The sequence below is a fragment of the Sitophilus oryzae genome, unplaced genomic scaffold (assembly GCF_002938485.1).
Source record: "Sitophilus oryzae breed Bouriz unplaced genomic scaffold, Soryzae_2.0 scaffold_909_pilon_pilon, whole genome shotgun sequence".
NCBI classification, from domain to species: Eukaryota; Metazoa; Arthropoda; class Insecta; order Coleoptera; family Curculionidae; genus Sitophilus; species Sitophilus oryzae.
Window position 1 is genome coordinate 56,152 of NW_022147538.1, and position 17,994 is coordinate 74,145.

General features: G+C 31.2%; 2 protein-coding genes across 2 annotated transcripts; both read right to left on the bottom strand.

The window, feature by feature from the left end:
* Positions 1–509: 509 nt before the first annotated feature.
* On the bottom strand, positions 510–12,151 carry LOC115890733 (protein THEM6). The gene is made up of 4 exons (XM_030911044.1): positions 11,747–12,151; positions 2,334–2,546; positions 1,093–1,094; positions 510–1,052 (listed from the first exon to the last, which is right to left on the bottom strand). Exons 1-4 carry the CDS (start codon positions 11,904–11,906, stop codon positions 816–818), a joined length of 612 nt encoding a protein of 203 aa, XP_030766904.1. The 5' UTR covers positions 11,907–12,151; the 3' UTR covers positions 510–815.
* Positions 12,152–14,369: 2,218 nt separating this feature from the next.
* On the bottom strand, positions 14,370–17,842 carry LOC115890731 (histone PARylation factor 1). The gene is made up of 4 exons (XM_030911043.1): positions 17,526–17,842; positions 16,776–17,398; positions 16,526–16,726; positions 14,370–14,778 (listed from the first exon to the last, which is right to left on the bottom strand). The coding sequence occupies exons 1-4, from the start codon at positions 17,658–17,660 to the stop codon at positions 14,442–14,444; spliced, it is 1,296 nt and encodes a 431-aa protein (XP_030766903.1). The 5' UTR covers positions 17,661–17,842; the 3' UTR covers positions 14,370–14,441.
* Positions 17,843–17,994: the final 152 nt, after the last annotated feature.

A 17,994-nucleotide genomic window follows, 5' to 3' on the forward strand; every position in this document is an offset into this window, starting at 1 on the left:
AAAGACATCCTGTGTATTCTATTCTGTGAAATGAATACAGAACTATCCCACAAGCTCTTCAGGACAATTCTCTTATCAATTTTTTTAAGAAAAGACAAAAGTATATAATTTTTATTGTTGAAGTAATATCTCTGAAATTATCAAATTATATTTATAATATCTTAGGATTATGTAAAGTGATCTGAAAAAGTCTAATATCTGAGGTGTTCATTAAAGAAACAAATTATAAAAAAAAAAAAAAAAAAAATATTTTCCTGAAATAGAATCCTGTATACTTTAGGTTTTAGCAATCAAAATTCCCAAATCCTTTATTCCCCAGAACCTGGACCTGTTTCTACTAATTACCCGGACCTGTATAGTAATATACCTTTGGTGTGTGAAACCGATCATTTATTCTAAGCAGTAAAATGAAAACAAAAATTGTGGAGTCTAACCCACGTCTACCCTACATCATGGTTTACACTTTTAAATAAAATTGGGCTTGGCATGGTGAATTTGAGTCAGGCCATATTTGGGTCTATCACTTAGTTGGATCTAAGATTTTTGATATGTTCCTTCCTTAATCTTTTAATTCGAAGATTGGACACAACTTACCTCAACAACTTTAAAAAAATAAACACGTTTTTTAAGATAGTTTAAGGAACAATACTCCGATTTGAAATGTGTTTATTTATTTAACTTTGATGCCCTCTGACGGACAAACGAAGCATTTTTGCATAGACGTAAATTGTGCCCAATGAATTTACTTTGATTCCGAAAATACGTAGTAGTTCCATGTCCACGGGATATTTAGACACCCTGTATACCAAATTTAATCAATTCTTCTTTCTTAGTCTTTCGCTGGACTTGTCCATAGAGGTGAGCCAATCCTCTAGTTCCGGAGGCGGCGTTGGACGATAGGAGACATCTTTACCAGTCAGTTTTGCCATAATTTCTGGCACATTCAGTCCAATGGTAGTTTGTTTACTCAGAACAACAGCTCGTACGAAGTTGTCTCTCAGAGTTACGAATTGTTGTTCGATGTATAACGTCTTTTCGTCCCAAGAAACGATCTTAAAAAAGAAATAATATATTAGGCTCTCCCAGAGTTACTTCTATTGATCTTTAGAAGAGGAAAAACTTTTTTATCGTTGATATTTTGAGAAAAAAGTATTCATATAATTTTTGCTTGTTCTAAAATGGTTAAACCCGTTTATACTTTTCCAAACTGTTTTAGAGAAAAAAAAACCTGAAATGATTGAATCATCACAGAGATATCACAACCCTAGATCATAATATATACTTACATGGATAAATCAACGCCATAACAACGAAATTAATTTTAAGTTTGTCCAATTATATTTCTATTTTTTTTTCGTTGGACTTTGTAAATACTCGGAAAAATGACTAGAAAGTGTTTGGTGTGTGAAAGTTCTAATATAAAGGTCCCCGAATTATGTTTTCATAGGCAAGTAAAGTGTATTCAGTTGTTTTTTTTATTTATATTAAACTTTTTTTTTTTTTTTTTTTTTTTTTTTTTTTTTTTTTTTTTTTTTTTTTTTTATTGTATTGTTCTTACAATTTAATTTTTGTGACAGTAAAATTTTTGTGACATTTAACAAATTAATGTTAAATTTAGATGAGCAGTGTGGATATCAAATGATTGCTGAGTGAGATGTGAGTCGTTGATATGTTTGCGACAGTTTCCATAGTTATTTCCATATCACATGTTACAGAAAATTACTATCACAGGATCATAAGTAAATATTTCTAAACCAAAAACTCGTAATTTAAAAAGTAGTAATAATAAAAAAGATGACAATGTGTGAGAAAATAAATAAATAAATGTTTCAACTTGACATTTTTTACAGCAGAGCTACAACCTGAGTCCCCAGCGCGAAATTTAAATTCCAGTTAGCCATCCCGGCGCCGAATATGTCCACAGTTGGCAACAGTGAATTTCAAAATCGCGCCCTCGATTACGCAACAAAACGTTTAAGTGGTGTCGCTTATACAGGGTGTACCAGAAATAAGTGTGAAAAGAATTATTTTATCTAAAAAAAAAAAAAAAAAAAAAAAGAAAGAAACATATTTTTCTCTTTATCGTTTTTCAATTCAGAAGTCCAAAATAACAGGTTATTTTACTTAGAAAGAATTACTCAAATTTTGAAAACTACTAAGATCTTTTCCTGGATTTTCTTTCTTATGAATTTAATTTACTACCTATATTGCCACATTATCAACAAGAGTGCTGTTTTAACCTTCAAAACAAATCCAAAAGTTGTTCAAAAAATTTTCAGGAAAGAAATAATGACATTTGGGGTTTTGATTTCTAGGTTTATCTATATTTATACTTTGTGTGACTTTGTAGGCCTGTAGTAAAGGCATTGTCCTCCTATATCTGATATTAGATGCTGTTTGTAGCACATGACCATCGACCTTTTTTATTTCGTCATATATGCCGGTCCTTTCATAAAAATGAAATCTGGCAAAGTCCAATTCCCTCACGTATCGAGCATTGTTCATATGTTTGAAGAATATGTCCAAGTCCTGTGTAGTTACTAAACCTAAAATTTATTATGCGATTTAAATTGATTTCTCGGGCGAATTTGAATTGAATAGCTATAGGCACAATAAAAGATATTTTTACAGTAAAAATATATGCACATAATTTCAATTTACATCCGCTGCGTAAAATGAAAAGGCTATAAAGACGTTTTATCTTTCTATTGAATGCACGGTTCAATTATTTATAAAATACAGGGTTGGTCCGAATTGTATTCCGGAAACTTCGGCAACATATTCTGCAGATAAAAATAAGTAAAAACCTTTGAATAAGAAGACTAAGGAAGGAGCATATCAAAAATCTTAGGTACACCGCGATGGGCCTCAAATATGGCCGACTTACATTCCGGTTTATCAGTGTCGTTCTAATTTTATTTAAAAAATGTAAAACTATGATGTAGGTTAGACGTGGGGTGACTCAATAATTTATTGTTTTATTTACGGTTGTGAATAACTGTTGGTAGTTATTAAAATTGTTATAAAAATATATATTCTAATAAAATAGAATAAGTTATAATAAGTATTTATTAACACAAACTCCGATACGCCTACTGAAGCAGGTAAGTCCAATTAACGTATCTAAATTCTTTGACATCTAATCTTTGAACAAGTAATAAATAAAAGCTAAATGCAAGAAAAATATATAATTTAGTAAATTTAAGTGAAGATTTCATAATTGATCGGTTTACTACACGTATGTATATTTATATAGTCACTTACTAGCGTAAAGTTGTTCCATTATTTTCACTCAATTTTTGCCGAGATCTACCGCACGCTACACAACAACTATTGTAGAGTCCTTTTTCGATAAATCGGATAGTGTCAACTGTTAATTTAAGTTCTGCACAATTTCCATCTAGATCTACTACTTTATACAACTATCAGTAGTAGAATAAATAAATAAATAACATAAAATAAGCTCCGTAAAGACTGACAAATCCACAAAAATTTTCAAATAAAATTCCAAATGTGTCAAATGAATCGTCAAACAGAACTGTCAAGGATCCCCACCCTAGAGAGCTTTTATGGTGGCTTTTCCGCCCACCATGCATGAATACATGGATAGCATTATGCTCCTTCCTTAGTCTTCTTATTCAAAGGTAAAAACGTTCGTATCATTGTATGTTCTAAAATGCTTAGTTATAGAGATACAGAGTGTAGAAGTTTCATTTTCATTTGGATTTTTCACTGTCAGTTTTTTGACATGTGAAATATTCAAATTTCGTAAGCAACAATGTCGTGCTTATCGCAATTTAATTCAAAAATTAAGGACAAAAGATGAGAAAAAATTTAGGAATTTTCACAGATTGTCTGTACAGGAGTTTGATAACTTGGTTGAAGTTGAAAAATTGTCACCATATATATCAATAACATATTATGCACCAGAACCCATTTCAGCTGGAGAAATGCTTTCAGTTACTTTGCGGCAGCGTCGTCAAAATAATCGATAACCGGATCACAACACCATTCTGCGCAAACGCGAACCTTAAAATCGCGCGAATATTCGCAAAAAGTTGAAAACACTTTAACTTTCCCGCCGCCCAAATTTTAAATCTTGCAAATCGCCAAAATCTTAAAATTTCTGACAGCGCCGCCATGATCAGTAAAATTGGACCAATGAGAGCAGTTTCGCAAAATCGCGATTCGCGATTCGCGTCTACGTCAACAAGGCTTTATACAGATACGGACGAAAAGTTATTACTCTTCAAAACAGTAAAACCATAGAGTAAAACACATGTAGGTGTGTTTTGACATGAGAAATTTGATTTTGATGTCAATCAGTGTTGTTACAATAGGTACAATTGTACTATTTTGGGTACATCTGATAGTCAAGGAGTACATAGGTACAATTGCAAGAAAAAATGTACAATTCTTACTTCTCAAACCCAAACTTAAACCCACGTACATATTTTTAGACGAACGGTGATACGTCGATGCGTGGATTTGAAATGCAGGTTGCTAGGAGCAGAGGCACAGAATTATACATCACTTGAAATGCTGTTCAAGCATGGCTCAAGCCGCACGGATGTCAAACATAAGTTTGATATCCATGCGGTGAGTAAGAGGGGGGCTAATCACTGCAACCTTAAGAGATCTTTCGCCAAACCAACGTGACGCTACGATCCAATTAGTTCCCATTTAACCAATGCTATTCAAAGCTTTTTGTAGCTTCTGTATTGCTGTCCTCCATTTGCGAATTTCAAGTTCCGAGCTTTACGCCCCTGGGCTACTCAGAACCGTTCTGAAAGGAGCTGTGCGAGATAGCCTGGTGCCTCCATATTGCGCGGAATAGTTCTGAACTTTATGACTCAATTGAATGGAGTGAGAGTATTGCGTTCTTGAACAGTTCAGAGCTGCTTAACTGCGTGAAAGGAGGACAGCATATGTTGTATAATTCTGTGAGGGTGCATCCACATTATCCTAAAAAAAAAGCGGATCGGCGGCGGTGTACGCCGTAACGACCTTGAATCGACTTTGCCAGCAATTCTATGGGCTGAAAAATTCATCTGTCAGGAATTTTATCTGTCAAATTCACCTGACAAAAATTTCAGCCAATAAAAATGCAAGGAAATCGATTCAAAGGTCGTTAAGAATCCAATACGGCCGTTCCGCTGTTTTTACGGATACGTGTGGATGCACCCTACGTACCAAAAATTGGTAAAAAGGTAAATAGAGAGATCACATGACCCCACATTTTTGCACCAACAGTGTACAATCCCACTTAAAAAAGTACAATTTCGACACCATTTATAGTACAAACATTTTTGCCCTTGTAACAACACTGATGTCAATATGACTCCGATTTGTAGGGGCACCACCTACATGTGTTTTAACTGTTTTGAAGAGTAATAACTTTTCGTCCGTACCTGTATACTATTGGGTTGTTAAAAAAATACAAATTTCCGTGATTTTTTACGTAAAAAACATCTCTTGGTAAAAACATATACGTATTACTTTTTTAACAAATTACTGCATGCCTAATTCTCCAAAAGTGAAGCCAAACGTGAAAGAACGCAGTATATGGAATTTTGCATAAGTCTGTTTCACCCGGATATTCATTCAATGCCGCTCTCTAATAAGAAACAGCCCTTGGGGCGAGATTTATGACGTCATGCTTAGTTAGATACTACGGATTAATAAATATGTTTAGAATACTGGAAAACATAAATTATTCCTCAGATTTTTTGGTTTGTATTTTAAACAATTTTTTTTTTTTTTTTTTTTTTTTTAATATACATTTAATAACTACAACATATTTACCTATTTATGAAATTACAATACTTTTGGCAGACTAAATGATGAACCATACAAATGCAGCAGAAAATGTTTTACAAATATACAAAATAGATGTAATTACATAAGATATTGGTAAAATGTAAATATTATTTTAAATTTTAAAAAAAAAAAAAAAAATCTAATTTTAACAAAAAAAAAACATTTTTTTTTTTTTTTTTTTTTTTTTTTTATTATTTGCATTCACAAATTTATATGTATATTTTGCAAGTATCAATGTTCGAAAAATTATATTTACAATGGTAAGGTGTGGATCCGTTGGCTGACCTTGAAGCCCTTATTTGCTGCATTTGATCCTCGATACGACGCAAGCGCACATCGTCGATGTTGCCAAAATTGCAGTTTATGTTCGAATTATTTGCAGTTAAAAAAATTAAAAAAAAAAAAATATATTATTAATTATATTTAATAATATAATTTATAATTTCAACATTTATCTGATATCCAAGAATTAAGGGTAAGAAGGATAATGAAAATTGTGAAATGAAGAGTATATGAACTATATAAACAATTGTAATAATAATAACATTTACTTTATATATTTAACATTAGAATTAGAAATTATCATGTACGCGGACTTTTTCTATGGTTTCTAAACTTATTAAGAATTATTTTATTTCTGACCATTTTTAAATCGTTTTAATTTTTACGTGTTTTTAAAATGCCTGGGCCAAGTTGTGCAGCAAAAAACTGCCCGAGTAGAGGACTAAACTGCAATAAAAGTTTTTTCTGTTTTTTTTTTTTTTTTTTTTGGGTCACCCTGTATATGTGATTATTTATTTTTAACTATTTTAGTTAACAAAACAGTAGTATCAGATACATTTAGGATTCAGCTTAAATAGAAAGATCTAGATTAAAACTATACCAAGTTTCAGCATCTATATAAATGTTTAAACAAACTTATATCAGGCGTGAGTCTTAAATAAGTGCAAATAATTTTCGGGCTGCGGCAGATACTCGAATAAAAGAAAACATAATTTTAATCCTTACTTTTTCAGATAAATTCAAAATAACCGAGTTATCTAAGTTTAAAAAAAAAAAATGTCTTTCAAGTTATTTAATTTCTAGTTATTTACAGGCAACGATAGTTTTGATTTATATGTATTGATGTTTTGAAATAATACTACCATGACGAGTATTATAGAACAATACACGCCAATGGGAGATAAGAGGTAACATCTACCTATAATGTTAATAAATACAATATACATACAAATATTACTTTGGAATTATAATGGTTTTGTATCATATTTCCTAAAAAATATCAAGTTTAGTGGATTAATAGCAATTTTAAACAGTATTATTTTATTATCTAAAAAAAAAATAAATAAGATAAAATAAGCTTTCATGTTTTATTTTTCTCTTTAGAAGGGAGATGGCCAGTGTCGTAGAATACATTAAAGTATTTAATAATCCGTGTACTTTGATGATTTTTTTTTCTTATTTACTGTAATTTCTTGGTTCCTATAATGCCAATCTTGACAATACATGGTTGAAGGTTGAGTTTGATCTTATTAGTTTTACGCCTGTGTTTATACAAGACGAAATTAAAATTAGTTTAGTAATTAATTCTGTGATTTATATTAAGATCTTTCTTATAATATTTGTTATGTCTTAAACTAATATTATGCTTTGTCTGTAAAAGATATATCTTTAATTTGCATATCCTATTCCATACTTCCATTAGGAAAAATATTGGTTTAGGAAATCATATTATGCTAAGAAAATCACATAAATTAGGTGTAAGAATAGAGAAATCTTAAGGTAGCAGAAAATTAAGCAATAGTTGTATAGTCAGAGTAAACGAGGTAACCTGTAAATATTCCGAAGCTGATTCTACAATTTTTATTACGGAGGCTAAAGGCTTTTAAGGCCTCCGTAGTTTTTATGTGGAATCGTTAAAGAAAAAAAACCTAATTAATGAACCTGAAACTGGAGCTACAGCATTTAAAAATTAAAAAAAAAGAAAACTTGGACACATCCCTTTTAATTTCCCGAATTTTTAATAAAGCACTTTTTAAACGTAGCATAATAATCTAGAGCAGATCTAGAGCAATTAGATTAATTAAGGAATCTGAGAATTTTATTTCTATTAATTTATTGACTATGAAAATAGATAAAGCGTTTTCAGTTTCACGTGTTGTTGCAAAATATTAAAATAAATAATATAAATATTTTTTTTTTTTTTTTATCGAAAAAAAAAATAGCCTCAGGGTGACTATGAAATGCAGATTCGTGTCATTTTATATGCAGAATTACTCAATCGTCCTTTTCCGGCCAACTGGACGCCGTTTTTTTTTTTTTTTTTTTTTTTTTTTGAAAAAAAAACTGAAAGAGCACATATTTGTTTTCCTACTGAAAATAATTCCAAATATAACTATTGCAATCTGGCAACCATCGAAGGTGTACGCAATTGCGTAGTGTAGTGTGACTATTTGCAGCAAAAACTCGTTTAAAGGTCAGCCACCGGATCCACACCATTACCTTACAAATAATCACAATAGTCATATTAAAAAAGGCGTCAGCGATGGCTATGAAATGAAAGATTCGCTGGCATTTTATACGTAAAATTTTCTTCTAAAATTCTTTGAATTTTCTTTGGGTTTTTTAGGTTCGCGAAAAACGCTGATTTAAGCTTTCATTTGGGTTTTCATATTTTTTATTTGGTTTTAAAAAAAAACGTTTTGGCTAACTATAGCCTTCATCATTGTTGTGTCAAATGAAGAACAAATAATGTATCGAATATAATCCAAAAATTTACATATGAAAATTAATTTCACACCACATATGTTTACTGCAATTAATAAATAAGAATAAAACTATCAATAAGAAGATGATCGTAGCATATTTTTAGACATTATGTATTCTTAACATAAACTAATCTACAGTTGATCTATGACTTATGGAGTACGCAGTAAACATTATGTGGTGCGTGGTGTGAATATTTATAATGTAATTTTTTGGATTTTTTTTTTTTTTTTTTTTTTTTTTTTTTCTTATGACACAACACTGTGAAGGCTATAGATACATTTGATGAAGGCCGAAACGTTTTTTTTTTAAACCAAATAACAAATAATGAAAAACCAAATGAAAACTTAATCAGCACTTTTCCCGAACCTAAATCCCCAAGAAAATGATAAAAATTAGAATATTTAGAAAACAAGTGTTCAGGGAACTACAAATTTGTCGCAGATTGTAAAATTGCTATTTAAGTTTTTTTATGTGGTACAATTATTTTAAGGAATGTCATCGATGTTCAATTTCCAAGCCAACTAAACGGGCCGGATTTTTTTTTCGAGGATACGGTATAAATTCTTAAATAAAAATGTAAATAAATTCGACAATTAAAACAAAGAAATATGAATTTTTTTTTTTTTTTTTTTTTTTTTTTTTGATTTTCTAAAACTTATATTTTGTATTGCAAATATACCGCAATTTTATTGAGTTAATTTTTATTTTTTTTTTTTTTTTTTTTTTTAATTGTAAAAATATTTGATATTAATTGGGTATTATAAATAATCGACACTATCAGTAAAAATTACTGAAAAATATACTGTTATGCTTTACATAATTATATTATCCAACAAAAACACATTCTTCTTTTACTTTTATCATTCTTGTCCTTTAACCAAAAATCTTTGTTTAATTTTGAATTCAAAATATATAATCTTCTTCATGATCTTAATACACATATTCTTTTTTTTTCCCCTCGATCATAATACCTACTTACATGTTTATCTTATGTGTTTGAATCTATCGAAGCTGACCCAGCAACACTTGGAGTGAGGATTCCATCCAATATGGCAATAAATAAACATAATTGTCCAGTTTTTATTAATACCATCATGGGAGATATACTATTTTTAGCAATTTATTAAAAGATATTTCAATAGAATTCTCTTGATTTATAACTCGTACCCCACTTTTCTTGCTCTTACGGACACTTTAGGCTGCCTACTATAACTATCCTTTCCACCAGTAACACAACAAAGATGAGGAATAGCACCAAAAACACACTCCACTTAAGCTTTATTGATGTATTGTTGAGTCTTAGAAAAACACATACAAAAATCACGATAAATAAAAATTTATGGGCACTTTTAGGTTAAAGCACTTACACAAAACGTAATATTTCGTGTTTTTTTATGAGAAACAGATTGACCATCATAGTAGCCATGTACCTGGTAGTACTTTATGTCACTGTAAACCTCAAAATAATTAAGTTTTTTTTTTTTTTTATTTAAGGAAAATTTACCGACAAAATATGAATACAGAATCTATGTATATAATATATGTATATATTATATACATGTATGTAACATGTATGTATATATATGTATATATATATATCAAATATGAATACCAATATCTAAGTATGTACAGCTGATGAAGTAAACAAAAGTCCGCCCGTGGGCTGATCTTTTATAGAGGGCATTGATTCATTTAACTGAGCATGCCTCACCTGAAGAAGTTTTCATTGGTCGATGTTTTTAAAGGGAAGTGGTTGACTGACATTTCCCCTAACCTTCAATTTTAATTTATATTTTTATTATTTATAACACATTATCGATGGGGTTGGAAAAAATATCAAAACAATAGTTGGAAACAATAAATTAAACAAAATCACTCTTTTACGCGCACAAATAAAAAGTAATCCAACAACGGCAACTAAAACAACAATCCATCGGAGTTTGGCGCAATCGCAGTTCAATCCATATCCGGGTGAAATAGACTTATGCAGTTTTAATATGGAGCTGGGTTATGTTGTCTTTTTCTTACGGCACAGAAATTGCACACGGGGTTAAATAGGGAACCCTGAGTATATTTGTAAAAAGTAATACGTATATGGGTAAAAATCGCTACGAGATAAAATCGCTACGCCCTAACCTAACCGTTCTCAAAATATTTAGAATGGAAATAGTCAATACATGTACGAGTAATGATTCTCGAGATATTTGGAATCGAAATTATCAATACCTGTCATCAGTGACATAAAATAAACATGTTGACTAAATAGTTATTAGACTAAAATCATAAATTTGAAATGTTTTTGTGCCAAAAGTTCGACAGAAACTCTTTTATCATCATTTTTTCGAAGAAAAATTTAGGATTAATTTAAAAAAATTAAAAGTTCCCAAATCTACCATTTCAGTCAAATAACTATCTACTCAACATGTTTATTTTATGTCAATAATGACATGTATTGACTATTTCCATTCTAAATATCTTGAGAATGGTTGCTCCTAACAATTTTTACCAAGTGACATTTTTTACGAAAAGAATTACGGAAATGTATATTTTTTCACTCAGTTGTTTTATACAGGTATGGAAAAAAAGTTACTACTATTAAAAACAATTAAAACACATGAAGGTGGCGCCCTCTACAAATAGGACTCATATTGACATCAACATCAAATTTCTCATGTCAAAAAACTCCCAGACATCAATTTTCAACCTAATATTGACGTTACTTCAGAAATTATTTGAAAAAAATCCAAATAAAAATGAACCTTTTACCACAGTTTAAAGAATATAAAATATATATATTTTATCTTCTTTAAACTGTGCTTCTACACTCTGTATCTCCGAAACTAAGAATTTTAGGACATACGTTTTTATACAAACTTTTTTACTTATTCTTATCGGCGGAATATGCTGCTGAAATTTCCGGAATACAGTTCGGGCGACCCTGTATATATTAGCTTTTTTCGTTTTCCTATTATTACCGATTCTGAACCGTCCTAGAATTGTGATGCGTATGCGCAGAAGGAAATATGAAGACATTATTTCATTTGCGCATGCGCTGGAGAGTTCTAGGACGATTCAGAATCGATAATAACAGGAAAACGAACAGACCTATTATGATTTAGGCACTACAAGAAACCGTAAAAGGGAAGAATCCACTTACCGTATATTTCTGTTTGCTCGTCAATCTTCTTCTTTTTGTCAAATATCTTACCCCATCCGATCGTAAAAATAATCCTGAGAAAATAGTTGACATCGAAGAAAATATAAAGCAGCAACAAGGCGGTGACTACAACGGTGTACAGGAGAAAAACATCTTCCATAGTATTGATTTTTTGTGACAAAAAACGAAGAAAAATGATTGTGAAAATAATGGTGAACGAAAAAATATCACTTTTATTCTATAGGATCGAAGTCTGCTTTAGCGAACGGTTCGTATCGACATGTATTACTGATGTACTGTTTACTACTTTTCCTATGGTTGGGTACACGTAGCAGTACCTTGAACCTGAAAACGGGTTCACGCAGGTTAACTGCTATTTGCAGTCGCCGCGCCGTAATGTTCGGTAAAACTTAAGTTAATTACGTTTACTAATTAAAAATCGATGTTTTGGGGACAAACATAAATTCAAAAGAAATTTTTTGAAATGGCAAACAGAGTATACCCGGTGCGTCTCAAACGTAGCTCACCCATATAACTTTTTTATATTTTCAGATAAAAAAAACAGATTTGGTATGTTAGTATTGTTACGTTTTTCCTCGGTTCCGTGTGGACAGAAAGTCACAATTTATTTAACACCAATTAACAAAAACAATAACGATAAAAGACTTAAAGAACTATTTACAAACGATTTATAACTATTTATCTAGAAAGAATTTATTTTGAATTTTAGCGCGTCAACTGTACTCGTCTATTTATGTCTGTCTTCTTTAGGCCCCAGCCGCCGGCTTTTATACCCACAGCTAAAGATTTCTCGAATAGTCCATAGATCGTTAAGTGCATAGAGAAGGTTTCGATTGTTCTCGTATGTACTACTCCATTTCAGTGGAACTCGATTCTTCTCGAACGAATGAATCACTACGGTGTCTATTCTTTAATGCGATGTTAAGGTCATCTGAGGGCGGGACATATAGTTAGGTTAGGTCGGGTCCACACGGGTCCGCAACCATATACGTATTACTTTTTACAAATATACTCAGGGTTCCCTATTTAACCCCGTGTGCCATTTCTGTGCCGTAAGAAAAAGACAACATAACCCAGCTCCATATTAAAACTGCATAAGTCTATTTCACCCGGATATGGATTGAACTACGATTGCGCCAAACTCCGATTGATTGTTGTTTTAGTTCTGTTTGGATTACTTTTTATTTGTGCGCGTAAAAGAGTGATTTTGTTTAGTTTATTGTTTTCAACTATTTTTTGATATTTTTCCAACTCCATGATAATGTGTTATAAATAATATAAAAATATAAATAAATTGAAGGTTAGGGGAAATGTCAGTCAACCACTTCCCTTTAAAGACATCGACCAATGAAAACTTCTTCAGGTGAGGCATGCTCAGTTAAATGAATATCCGGGTGAAATAGACTTATGCAGAATTCCATATTGTTCTTTCACTGTTTGGGCTTCACTTTTTGGAGATTAGGCTGAGTATATTTGTAAAAAGTAATACGTATATGTCCGCAACAGTATATGACAAAAATTATTATTAATTGACGTATTCAATTGTTTTCGATCACTTCCTGATTCACCGGAAATTATTACAACTTTTTATTTTTAAATGGCACCCTCGATATATTTTTACTTTATTCGATAGAAAATGACACTCTGAATAGAATGATATATCATACGTCAACTTTTGACATTTTTGCAAATGGATTATTTGAAGTTGAAACATGAGATTCGTAAAGACAATTTAACTCGAAATACCAAATGTGTGGTACCAAATTATTCGTAAAAATGTGTTTTTTCTAAATATGTTAAAGAGTCACCCTCGTTCCATTTGAAAAAATTGAGATATTAAAAATACGATTTGGGCATCTTTTTACCGGTCACGAAAAACACTGGACGATCAACTCTATTTTTCCAAGGCTCCTTGATTAAAAAAATAGTATTTTTAACATAGCCATTCTAGATTGGAATTTAAAATATATTTTTTTTGAGTGAAAATGTCAAAAGTTGACATATTATGATACATCATTCTATCATAGTATAAGGAAACTAGCAGTTTTACTCCTTGTCAAATCCTTTGTTCTTTTTCTGCCACTTTATATGACCTTGTTCTCGCCTCCCGTGACCACTGACGTAGCTGTATAGTCGTGGTATATTAACTAGGTAAAGTATAGTCGTAGCACTCGCCATAGTTTCACGTTCATCGATCCTGACGAATAAATGAATTTTACAAATGAATGAATTTTATAAATGAATGGTTTTTGCTGCCGAATTAATATATTTCAAGGCAGATGACGCATCTATTCGATATTTTTATTCGAATAGTTTTCGACGAATGTTTTCTTACTAGCTATCGAATTATTCGAATGAATTGCAACTATCGAATGTTTCGATAGTATTCATTCGATAGTTCCCACTACTAGTATAAGGTGTTCCATTACAAAAAAAACACCACTTTGATGCGTAACTTTTTTTGGGGACACCCTGTAGAATTCTATATGTTTTTCTCTATAAATTTTATTTCAATACAAACTGTCGTTCTCCTTAAAGCCTACGCGTCGTATAAGAAGCACCACCCTGTATTTAATAACTACATATTTATTGAATAAAACTATTTCAAATTCCATTTAAATTTAATTTTCAATCATATATAGAGTAAGTTTCAGGTATAGTTAGATAAATTATATTAAATAATACTTAAATTGGTTCCCTTTCTGCGATTTTTCATATGGGCTTCCGCAATTTTTGCAAAAGCTTCTCTCCCAATGAGCCTGTAATTTGAGGCTAAGAATCTCGCTATAGTGCCATTCAAAGTCTCGACACCATGGGCTAAAATATCTTGACCCAGTTCGATACCAGTTCCAAAATCACATTCGTCCGTAGCTATTGAAGCATTGGTTAAAACAAGCTGCAAGTCTGAGAGAAATTTTTGTCTTTCTTCAGGCCTAGACTTCTGAATATTATCAAGTATTTTCGTTAGTTCTTTGTTTGTAACTGCCAAATCTCTATAACCTGTTTGAGTTCTACACAGAGAAAAAATATATGTTATTAATAAAAAATAAAAACGGTAATTATTGAGAAAACTGGAAATCGTCCGATTTTCACCAAAATTGGTATACACCCTATTTTGAGGTCGTAGATTACGAATCTGAACTTTTTTTGTGGCGGTCTCTTACCGTTTTTCAGAAAAACGAAAAACTATTTCAACGTTGATTTTTTCTTTATTTCGGCCCTATAAAGTAATAATTTCACTATATTTTCATTATATTATAGTTTATCTAAAAGCCACACTTGATTGGGGATAGAAAAATGTCCAAAATTTTACTGAAAAACACTTTTCTTAACAAAATAACAAAGAAAATTGAAACCAGATGGAAGATGGAAGTTTGACATTTGATATATCCTTCATTCTCTCTCCTATGTAATGAGAGAGACAAATATATTCCAGACCTAATCTAGAAATTTGAAAATTTACAACGTTGCTATATCTTCTATTTTTTCGGGTGATTAGGGATTTTAAATAAATTACCTATTATGAATCGACAATAATTATATACCTACCTATATCCACAAAGTTACGCGGAAGAGTTTTGATTGCATTGGTTTTCAACTTCTATGCAGAGGGGGTTAATCATTTTTTTTTTGTTATATTATATTTATAACCACGAAGTTGCACGAAAGCGTTTTGATTGCATTGGTTACAACTTCCATGCGGAGGGTGTTAATCTTTTGTTGTTATATTATATCAAAAAAAGATTAACCCCCTCCGCAAAGAAGTTATATAAAGACTATTTATAACCATGAAGTTGCACGAAAGAGTTTTGATTGCATTGGTTTCAACTTCTATGCAGAGGGGGTTAATCTTTTTTTTTGTTATATTATATTTATAACCACGAAGTTGCACGAAAGCGTTTTGATTGCATTGGTTACAACTTCCATGCGGAGGGTGTTAATCTTTTGTTGTTATATTATATCAAAAAAAGATTAACCCCCTCCGCAAAGCAGTTATATAAAGACAAAGATAAAGACTATTTATAACCACGAAGTTGCACGAAAGTTTTGATTGCATTGGTTTTAACTTCTTTGCGGAGGGGGTTAATCTTTTTTTGATATAATATAACAACAAAAGATTAACACCCTCCGCATGGAAGTTGTAACTGTAACCAATGCAATCAAAACCCTTTCGTGCAACTTCGTGGTTATAGTAGTAGTTTGCGAAGAGGAAATTAATCTCTCTTCATTGGCTTGGATCCTTTTCGTCCCATTAGCCAGCTCATTATTTAGATTCCCAATCGTCTGGCTTCGTGGTTATAAATAGTCAGATCTCGTTGGTAAAATAGCAATTAGGGGAAGGAGCCGTTCTTCTGGCGACCGCCTTTCGTAATCCCAGAATGAGCGAAAAAACACGCTAAATTTAAGTTTAGCATTGGCAACGTTGCTTTAAATGCCAGAAACACATAACCCAATATCTTCAGATTGTTTACAAATTTATTTTAGCAAATTTTCCTCTATTATGCATAAATTTGGTTAAAAAAGTAACAGAAAATAGCAATAACATCATTGTTTATGTTTATGTTATGAGAAATTAAGAAAAATTCGATGCTTAAATAATTTTCCGTTTTTTTGAAAAACGGTAAGAGACCGCCAAGAAAAAAGTTCAGATTCGTAATCTACAACCTCAAAGTAGGGTGTATACCAATTTTGGTGAAAATCTGATAATTTCCAGTTTTCCTAATAAAAAAAAAATAAAAACATTTTAATATAACCTACTTTCTATTATATGGTATAACAATTCCTATCTTGTTGAAACTTCTTGTAACAATTTTTTTGTCCCTATCCTTGATCTTTTGAGTACGTTCAGATAAATCCAACTTCAGTTCCTGTGCCCTTTTTTGTAGGGCACTCTGAATCTTGTGTACATTCATCTTTTTAAATGGATCACCAGATTTTTTCACATCATCTAAATATAAACTAAAACATTTGTAACTACAAAGAAAATTACAAATCTTATTTTACTCACTTAACAGCAGCGAATATATTATCACCAGTAACCTTTAAAATGCCATCGACATTGGCAGAATTACTGGCAAGAAATACAGGTAGCTCACTTGGTGAATCTCTGAAATATCCTATATGATATCCAGTCTTATCATCTGCTTTTAATACTGTTTGAAATTCAGGAGGGTCAGAATAAAATCGCCAATGAATTAAATACATTGTTTCAGGCTTATCCACAATACCATTAAATTTTCCAGCCAGTACATCGTATGGCCCGACAAGAGTTAATCCTATATTTTTCAAGGCCTCTTCTGGTTTATTCGGTTTGAGACTTTTACAAAAGTCCCAAAAAGCATAAAAGTCTGTTGGCATTTCAACAAGAAATTTCTTTTGTATAAAATCCTTGGGATCTAAATCTTTTGGTGTTGTGGTAATATCGGAATCGATTAAATCTTGAAATGCCTCAAGAAATTCATGCTGATTGGGAGTATTAAGGTCTGGCATCTGTGTATCGCTAATTTCTGTATTTGCTTCATTTTGTGTTTTAACGGTTTCTTTAACTTTATTTATTTCTTCTTTTTTAGTAGGGTCAACGTCCAGTTTAATTCTTTTAGGTGAATTTGTAGGTTCTCCATTGTTATGTTTCTAGAATAGAGTAGTATACACATTTATAGGGTGTAAATGAGTGTAAAAAAATTGGAAAAGTGATTGCAGATCCTCCAGAATTTTTTCACTTTTCTACTACATGTTGCTAAATAATTTGTTCTTTTACCTTTTGAGGGGGATGTTTATATTTTTGATGGTGTATTGGATTCTGCTGATAGCACTTTGTGCCATATTTACATGCTATTCTAGAATCACGTTCGTATTTTTGTTCCAAACCATCAGTGCGCCCTTTATCGCCCATGTTAAACGAAAATTTAGTTTAAATTTGTTAAATCTATACGCATTCACAAAAAAATTAGTTCTAGCTCTGGTTCTAGTAATCTAAACATATATCTATAAAGAACTACACAAAATTTAAATTTGCTTTATATCAATCAGATTAAAATATAAAAACAAAACAATGAAATCAGATGATATTTTGAATATTTTAAGGTTAAGACCAGTTAAGACGGTTGTCAAAGGTAGGCAACTAAATATACACATGATCAAGGGATGAAAAAATAAGAAAACGAAAAAATAATAATTTCTTAAGGGTTTTCTATAGCTAATTTATTGATACAAGCAATTCTAGAACA